Here is a 9833-nt window from a genome sequence, read left to right as displayed (position 1 = left end):
CTCTCTCTAGAATCTGAAGATCTGAACAACAAACATATTATAGCATGAAAACAGAGATATGCTTTAGATAACTGAACTATCATATGGTACATTATCTGCATTTAAACCGTACAAGTTTCAATAATGCATAGACAGCAGATTTGCAGAATTATGGAGAAAGGAAGTGCAGAAGACAACAGTTGCAGTAACATTAAAATTATGCAAATGTATAAAACAACCTAGACATGTATGCAATCTTCTGTTTCTTTTCTGACAGTGAATGTTCTGAATTATAGTGCTGAATTCACTACAATGTAACCTGTACATAATTGCTAACTGTATATGAAAAAATCCATAACAAATATCCAATAAGAAAAAAAATCTGACAGCAACCACTTTAAGTCTGGACCAGATAACAGTTAAAAGATTTACAAACTTTACAGATAAAGTCAACTTGTTGTATATAGTATATATACAGTCCTCACTCCTCTTTAGGGATCCACCTGCTCCACCACATGCTCTTCCTTGTCTGGTTGAGTTCGTCGATGCTCTCATTAAGTGTTTTAATGATCTTTCTCTGTATCCGGAGAACCGATGCTAGAGCGTTTCTTTGTGCACCTCCCTTCTTTTGTGGCTTTATCTCCTTCATGACATGAACCAGATTACATTACAATCGTTGAAAGAAAACTTGTAAAACTTTTATTTCGGTAGTGGAAATATAGATACACCCTCCATCATAAACACTACTTTCTTAATTTCCATTTAGAGATAACAAAAAAACTATCATCCACCTCTACATGATTTCGAGGCCTTTCTCCAATATTAATGTTATAAAGAGTAGAGACAGTTTTCTAGGTAAAAGAGCACTCTTTGCTCTCTATCACTTGGAATTAAAATTTACTTTTTTTACTACTAATTAAGATTGTAGACCCACTTCTAGGAAAATCTAACTAAAAATAAAATGGTAAGCCTGTCAGCTTTCGCTCACTGCAACAGCATAACATGCCTTTGGCCAATTCCAGAAGATATGACCAACAAAAATAGTTGGTTGTGCTGTGGGCTGTTGGGCAAGTAATTCAATGGGTTTTATGCCCATGAATCCGTCTAATATTCAGGCCTACTCTGCATACAAATACATCTCTTAAAATGAGTACAGGTCCTAAACTGCACACAAATGAACCTCAAATACTTAAGGATGAAAACCTACAAATTTTAGAGTCAAACTATAAAATCAGAAAAGATTAACTGGAAATAACCTTTTGAACTTAAAAAAACTTCTCTGAAAAATACAATAGATTTTTATTTCAAAAAAACCTGCAGTTCAAAAAAGTAACTCTGTTTTTGTATCAGAAATATATGAACTTGGCTACATACATGTATGCATTTTAAGATGTGCTGATCTGATTCAAAACATATACATATAAAGTGTAAGTGTGTGTGAGTTTGTGTATGTGTGCACGCACATGCATGTTTATATATCCACCAATGGAAATATGTGCCTCATTATTTTAAAAAATGAAAATGAAAAAATAAAGGAACATCATTCCACCATATGCATACCCTGAGTTCCTGCAGCTGAGCTTCTGTAAATCCACCATCCTTTGTTGTTCCTGATCTGGCCATCAACTGAGTGATCCATTTTGCAGCCTCACCATAATCCTTTTGGGTGGCCCGGAATAACTGCAACCTAAGATTTTGCATGAAGGACAAAGCCAAGAGGCCTTCCCTATCGAAATATGGGTAGGCTAGGGCAGCTTTTGCACTCAGCCGTTGTCGCGCTTTGTATCGAACCATAGATGTCAGCAACTCCCATCCAATCCCTCCATCTAAATCTAACAGCTCAAAGCCTCTTTTGAGATCAGGTGCCGCTCGTGGCTCAACTGAAGTTCTCCATGCATTTAAATCATATCCACACCTCTTCAACTGACGGTTGAACTGGATAAGGTTACTGTCAGAACGCAATGAAGGGAAGGCCTGCCCATGGAAAATATCAGATGAAATTCATACATCAACCAGAAAAAATAATGCAGATAGAGGAAAGAACTGAAACTATTGTTACAAATAACATATTCATCTTGGTAGCAGGTACATGTGTATTAACTAGCCACATAAATGCTGCCTATGGAGTTCCAAGCAGATAATGAATCTCAAAGGCGACATACATCCTTTAATCACGCAATTTCCATCAGTTTTAGGATGGATTGTATGAATGTAAGGTATCAAGAAGCTAAATACACTGTCTGAAACTTTGCAAATTTCTGCCATTATCTTATCTTTTCTCTTTCCAGGGGAGGGATCACAAAGAACAAGACAAAACCAGAGTAATCAGCAGGGCAAAAAGACCATGTACACTGAAGTCTATTTTTCCTTCATCATCCAGTAAAACCACTAGAAAATTGCATAGCAAGACAATTATAAGTTTGTGACTTTCATAACAGAAATATTAGGATTTTCAAGCCATTTGCAAATGAATTAGATAATGTTATTTTGAATCGTGATAACTACAACGTATTTCAAGTACCTTTGCTCAAGCTGTCCAGCATGTGTCAAATTAAAACATCTGACCAGACAAATTTAGCTTAGGAAGTAAAGTGGTACAGGCCATACAGCAAAAGAACAAGCACTTCTAAAGAGAACATCAAGATGCTCTAGAGGCTTCTCAAAGTAACAGGCATTAGCATATAATTTTAGAAACCATAGTTACACATCCATGCACAGTTCTATGTTTAAGAAAATAAACCAGAGTTGTTGCTTACCATTTGAAGGAATATGAGACCAGCACTGTATATGTCAAATCTATCCGGCAAATTTAACTGTCAAGCACAAAATCCTCATTAGTTTAAGAAGACAAATCATAGCATGATATTTACTATAAAACATACTTATAAGTCAAATAGATTCTAAACAGTGCAGGACCTGCCATAGGACTGGGGAAAGTGCAGCAGCCACAGGAGGTGATGGTGCTGAAGGAGTTTGAGTGCTCATGATATATTGCTCTGGTGCAGCATATCTAACCAGAAAAGACATGATCATTAATCTCATATGATGAAGACTGATAAGGAATATGGATGTGATAAGTACAAAATTCAATTAACAAAACCATGGACAAGAGCCCATTAATGTTGTGTTCATTCGCAAAATGGAATGACCAGTCAAAGTTTTTAATATTGACTGGTATCATATAAGGCGCCTTTTTAAAGATGCTACATGTGAGACCTTCTAAATCATTATGAAGGAATTGGCAAATAAACTATAAGCCAGTTCCTAGAGGCTAGACAGATAAAGAAACAAAATATACAGGAAATTACTTCACCTTGGATCCAAAAGGAACTCTTTGGGAACATAGTTAATGCCTACTCGTAGATCTGCTGCAGCCCCAAGATCAATAATCTTGAATGTACGGGTACCTGGAAAATGTCAATAGCAACAGGGAGAAAATCAGAGAAGAATGAAACCAGAATAAAAAGGACAGCATAGTCATAACCGTTACCTTCAGAGAAAATAATGTTCTGAGGCTTTATGTCTCTGTGAACAATTCCAGTTGAGTGAAGACCATCCAACGCAAATAGAAGTTGCTTCATTATTGTCTGTATGATTCTATTCTCCCGCTCTAATCCCTTTGGCAAGTTTTGTACTTTTCCAAGAATCATTGTTTCAGCCTATAATACCATGGAAAACAAGCAACCGCATAAATTCTTGTCAATCTTTCCATTGCAATTTCAAGGAATCATGTGTAAACGAGACCCATCCAAAATAAGTCCATAAACTGGAGGAAAGTAACAATTAATCAGAGAGCATACTGTCAGAGTTCATGATAATTGTGCTATGAGCCTCTGACCTATGAGAAACATAAAAAGCAATAGTGCTAGCCAAATATCATATCTGCTTATCAGTGCACTATTGGAAACTTCTATGATCCTCCAAATCACAATCAATTTCAGCATTTTCTTTCACTGACAATGTTTAAATCACCAAATAACTGAGAAGTAATAACCATGCACAGCAAAGATATGCACAAAAAGACACTAGTTGTAGCACCATTCAACCCCTGAAACCCACGATGACAGTGTATAAGAAAACGTAGCATTAGAGACTCCTCAATCTAGAAAAAATATTTGAAATTATTACATCTACCAATACCTCTACTAGGTGCTCCAAATGACCAGAACTACAAATAAATACAGCCAATAAGCCATAATGGACATAATAGTCAAAGATTATACGAGCATAAACAGTACCCAATAGGACATATTACAGCCAAAAAACAGCATTATTTCAAGAAAAGGCCTTCTCCCAAAAGCCCAATGTAATATATGACATTAATAATAATGTTGTACTTTTTTAGTTCTTCACTCATCGCATACAGGGCTTCACTAGGCTAATATATATAGCACAAAAGCTGACCCAAAGAAGCCACAATGACTCACATAGTAGACTTTTGAACTTTCCAGCAAGTGTTTTATACAAGTGGTATATATAGTACGAAGTATATATATGACAAAGAACAAAAATAGCATCATAATTATAACACTCGATTAATGGTTCACCACCCCTACGCTTATTGTAAATTTCTAAAATTCCCATCATTACTTGGCCGGCGATTTCTAAATCCCTCTTTTAACTTCCGAAATCAAAAACAGCCTTCTCTAGATCAACAACAGATGTAGCTATGCATATTGCTTTTGTATTGTCATTGTGTATAGATGGTAACCACAGCCAAAGCTAATGCAAAGCTTCTTGAAAAGCCTGATAAATGCTAGCCAACTATTCCCACACTCATAGCCTCAACCCTCAAGCCATAAAGCATTTTGCCAATTGCCATCATTAAATGTCAAAAGTTAAAAACTAACCCTCAACTTTTCTTACTGGTGCATCTTCTGATCTCCGCCTGACATGCCCAAACCAACAATATATGTTCTTCCTTATTTTATCCTCAATGTCCGCTACTCTAACTTCCCTCTTAATATTTTAATTTCTATTACACATCCATCTCAATATACATTATCTTCCTAATATGATCCTTCCCGAACATTCTGATCCATATAACAACGTTGGTATGATAGCCATCTGATAGATTTTTCCCTTCAACTTCAAAGGTAAGCTATGGTCACACAAAACCTCCCCATTTGAACCAACCAGAATTAATCATGTGGGATCTTGGTCAATTGCTCCACTCTTTTGCAAAACAAACCTAAGGTAATCAAAACACTCGCTTATGGGCACTTCCTTACCATCCAATGTTAGTATATCCCCACCCAACTTCCTCGTAGTGCTAAATCTACATTCCATGTACTTAGCCTTCCTGATTTCTAGGTTTTACCTTTATTGCTCTAATTTGGCATTAACCCAACTCTAGTCTCATCCATCAATACAATATCGTCTTGTAAACAACATACACTAAGGTGTCTCACCTTGGATAGATTTTGTCAATTCATTAAATATTGTTGCTAAAAGGAAAGGACTTAATGTCGGACCTTGGTATAGTCCAATCATAATAGTGAAATCCTCACTCCCCTGCAAATCTTTACATTTGTTTTGACGTCTCGATACATATCCTTAACAAGGTTAATATACTTACGAGGAACAACCTTCTTAAACATTGTCAACCAAAGCACATCTCTTCATTTTATTACAGTATTTACCTTAAGGAAGGTTTCCAAAGCAAAATAAAGTGAAGGGTTGATAACAACTAAAGGTAAACCTTCCCAGGCGCTGCAACCCTTCATATTTTATCTTATGCAGTTCTTCATAGCCAAAAGAAGCTACAACCAATTATGATAACCAGAATCTTTGTATCCTTACATGGTATCAAACAGCATAAGGCCACCATGTTCACGGCCCTATAGCTCTAATAAATCCTTAATCCTCAGACATCTTATAACAGAAGACAAGTTTCAAACCAGCACAATTATATATTTGGTAGGTATGTACACATGTGAAACTAGTCTGAACTCTGAAGAAAAGTTGTTCAGACCAACAACTCCTTTGTGTATGATTTGTTCAGGTGATTCATTACAGCATTGAGTAATATCCACTTACCCTAGAACTATGAATAGATAGATGCTTATGCAAGATGGCATACTTTAAATACAAACAAGGTTCACAGTACTACGAGTCAGATTGCAACATCAAGCCTTTCATCATTTATCTCTTCAAGGCATAGTGGCATACCTATTGCAACTATCTGAAGCGGTAAGATTAATAAAACAAACACAGAATCATCACCGATGCAGCTTTCTTACATTTGAATCACTTTAGTTGCGCACTATGCACTTCCCCTGAATCCCGTCTCAAACAGAGTACAAATAAGCGCACCTTAGCCACTGGGGAGCTAAGTGATTTGGGTCAAGTGCTTTTTATATATCTAAGGCAAAGCACACAACTTTCTCTTTTATACCAATTTTTTTTAAAAAAATACTTCCTCCATTTTTTTATTATTGCACCATAGGGGTTGGGTACAAATATTTTGGTAGTGGAAAAAAGTAAGAGAGAGAAAGGTAAAAATACAAAATTGCCCATGTGACATATTGATAAACTAAAAAGTAAGTGTGAAAAAGCAAGGGTATGTTGGGTATTTGTAGAGTGAACACAAATAATTTTTTTCCTAAAGAGGAAATGGTGCAATATTTGTGAAACTTCCTAAAAAGGCAAGTGGTGTAGTAATAAAAGAACGGAGGAAGTATTTAATTAAGTACACCTCACTTCAACAAGGCGTACACCTATTGCCTAGGTATGCCTTGAGCATTTTTATACATTCCTCTCAATTATATATGAGAACTCTTTAGCTTTGTTTGTCCATCACTGATTAATTCATTACTTAGTAAAGATTCACTTCAATGATTACTATCAATTTGTTAGCTCAATTATACAATTACATGCAACCAAGAAGGTACTATTATCTTTAACTAATAACTAGTGCAATATTAGTCTAATACTGTACTAATTTTTTACACTGCATACAGCATCACCTTCCAAAACCTGCCAACAGCAGACTCCATATTGGATGATCTTAATTTTTTTGCAATTCAGAAAGTGCAGCCAATAAAGATCTCTACTGAAGTAATCATAAACAACCCCTACAGCAAAACAAGGTTTTTAACCTAACATGGTCATTGTTAATTCTGTCCAAGTACCGATAGATGACCTTAATCAACAATTATTTTTTTAAAAAAAAAAAAATTGACAAAGAAGTTCAATAATGATTGAAGACCTTTCCTAAAAAAAAAATAATAAAATAAAATAAAATATAAAATAAAATGACTGAAGACCTAAACAATGACCAAATGGATCAGGTGGAAGTCTTTAGTAGGAAGCTTCAAAAAAATCAATACATCGTACTACATTTCTAAAGCATAGCAAGGCATCACTATCAGATTTCCGCTCACTCTAACACTAGATAGAGCATTCCATACCTAATCCCAAGGTTGTGTCTCTAAAAGCTAATAAGAATATCTGGATTATTAGTATCAAAGATTAAATTCAGGAATTCATAAATTATCGGTGTCAATATACCAAGCATTGTGAAGTCAAATTCCTCTCAATACTCAGTACCTAAGCATGGGATCAAGGCTTTAATTGATTGACTCGGTACCTATGCCTTAGAGCATAATTTGGTAACTGCAATAGCTTAAAATGATCATAAACCCAATGTTTCAAAAGATAGTAACACAGGTATTAACAAGGTGCAGCTACTGCCTAAAAGACTCTAGGCTAGGGATCCCTCCTTTGAAATGAGAAGATATTATTACTGTAAGCAAAAAAAGAGTCTAAAAACTCGACTTGATCCTCCTATAAATGTAAGACTGAGAAACATGGCCAAAATAATAGACAAGAAGGAGAATAAAAAACAAGTTTTTGACAGTGTCATAAAGCGCAATTTTTGTAATACAATATTCATGTTCCACTGGGTCAATGAGAGAGAATACCAACATTGTAAGGGAATTCCCTGCTCGTCAGTAAATCAGATAGTGTTGATTCTCCCTCAAAACGCCATACAAGCCAATATTCACCTTCCTTCTTAGAAGATTTCTGGAACATGTCCAAAGAAACTACATTCAGCACATTACCTAAAAAGATGGAAGACAAATTATGAAAGAAGATATAGTTGCAAATAAATGGTACCAGCACAAAATTTTAAAAGGTACAAGACTGAACCACAGTACCTCCATGAAACCATACAAAAAATCAGCACAACTACTAGCACAAGCCCTTCGCACACGCTCATTCATCCAGATTTCTACAGCACCATACTCAGTAGCCTTTTTCACGACCAAATCACCTTCCTGTAAGGCAAAATATAAGCACCACAATACCACAGTATCATTTCCAAACCAAAGACCACCAGTGCAATAAGAAAATCTGTATAAAATAAAATAAAAATAAAAAAAAAGCTAGAAGCACTGCACATAAGAACAAATTGATAGGATCCATGCAATTGAACAAGATCATTACATGAGTATGTCAATCAATCACTGGTAAAATACAGTAGAACTACCAATTATACAATTAACTGATGAACTCAGAATACTTATTCTAAACAACAAACACTCACAGTTGCATACATCAAACACCATCAATCAATCAGTAAAATACCTTTAGGCCAAATAAAAACCAGAATAGATAAAATTATACACTCATGATAGACAATCAATCAAAAAAGATACCTTCACAGAGGGCTTCTTGTTATTGGCTAAAGAAACCTTATAAACAACTCCAAAAGCCCCTTCTCCCAATTTCTTTCCCAACACAAAATCATCCTGTAACAAAATGAACAAATATCAGTAAAATTAACCACCATACATATCCAAATTAAGCAATCACAAATCCTAAAACTACAAAATCACAAAACCCCACAAATTTAACAACCTTTTTGAAGGTGGGTCTGAAAATTCTTTCAACAAAAGCAAGCACAAACATATCCCAAAACCCAGGAGCCACACCAGGAGTAGCCCAAAGGTAAGAAACTGTCCCAAGAGCCAAAATCACCCCAGGAACAGTGAGTGTTAACCCATTAGACCTTGGTAAAGTGCTCCTATAAATAATGTCTCCACACTCCATAACTGTACAAGGTAACCCAACTCCCACACCCACAAAAAGGTCTCGAACCGGGTCGAATAACTCGAACCCGGCACCGAAAACCATACATCTTTTCCTTGATTTTAAGGTGGATGATGAACTCAATTGGGGTTTAAACAAAAGGGGTTTCCCCAGAAATTGAGTGTGAGATTTTTTAGGATTAAGGGTATTGAAAGTGGGACAAATTTGTCCTATTCCTACTCTATTTGCTGCAATTGCTGCCATTTTTAAAGAAGAATTTTGCAAAGGGGTGATTATAACTTAGCACTAGGAATAGGAAACATCTGAGTAACAAAATGTTCCAAAGTTTTTAACTTTCCATCAAAATATAAAATATCTGGATTAGAATGAAGAAGAACAGCGACAGTTTTTTCTGGTATGGCAACCAATTGTAGCCATATTTTCTCATTTTGAAATTAATAAAATGTTGGGTTTTGTTTTTGTGGAGCTCAAGCATTCTTCACTTCTTTCTGATAGTGACAGTGACAATAAAGATGACAAAATTCAGAAGAGGATTAGCAGAAAACATACACCACCAGTTACACATAGATACTTATGGGTCAGTCACTCAGTCCAATATTTGGAATGCCGAAAAACCCATATACGAAGTGATCATTGGGCTGGTTTATGGCCTACTATTATTTACCATCCAAAAATGTAATCCTTTCTTTTATATACTCCCTCCGTTACCTATTACTCGCAACAAAGGGGTATTATTTGTGAGATATAAAATATTCCTTTGTTGCGAGTAATATGTAACAGTGGGAGTATATAACTAG

At 35.6% G+C, this 9833-nt stretch overlaps 1 protein-coding gene across 1 annotated transcript; it reads right to left on the bottom strand.

Moving 5' to 3' along the window:
• Window positions 1-225: 225 nt before the first annotated feature.
• Window positions 226-9455, bottom strand: LOC145558183 (serine/threonine-protein kinase STN7, chloroplastic-like). Its single transcript, XM_081619339.1, has 10 exons — window positions 8845-9455; window positions 8643-8735; window positions 8142-8261; window positions 7909-8007; window positions 3470-3638; window positions 3293-3386; window positions 2896-2989; window positions 2736-2792; window positions 1540-1953; window positions 226-622 (listed from the first exon to the last, which is right to left on the bottom strand). The coding sequence occupies exons 1-10, from the start codon at window positions 9277-9279 to the stop codon at window positions 461-463; spliced, it is 1737 nt and encodes a 578-aa protein (XP_081475465.1). The 5' UTR covers window positions 9280-9455; the 3' UTR covers window positions 226-460.
• Window positions 9456-9833: the final 378 nt, after the last annotated feature.

Source organism: Chenopodium album, chromosome 1 (assembly GCF_948465745.1).
Source record: "Chenopodium album chromosome 1, dcCheAlbu1.1, whole genome shotgun sequence".
Taxonomy (NCBI): Eukaryota; Viridiplantae; Streptophyta; class Magnoliopsida; order Caryophyllales; family Amaranthaceae; genus Chenopodium; species Chenopodium album.
Note: the sequence above shows the minus strand (reverse complement) of the source record. Positions and strands in the feature narration are given on the sequence as shown.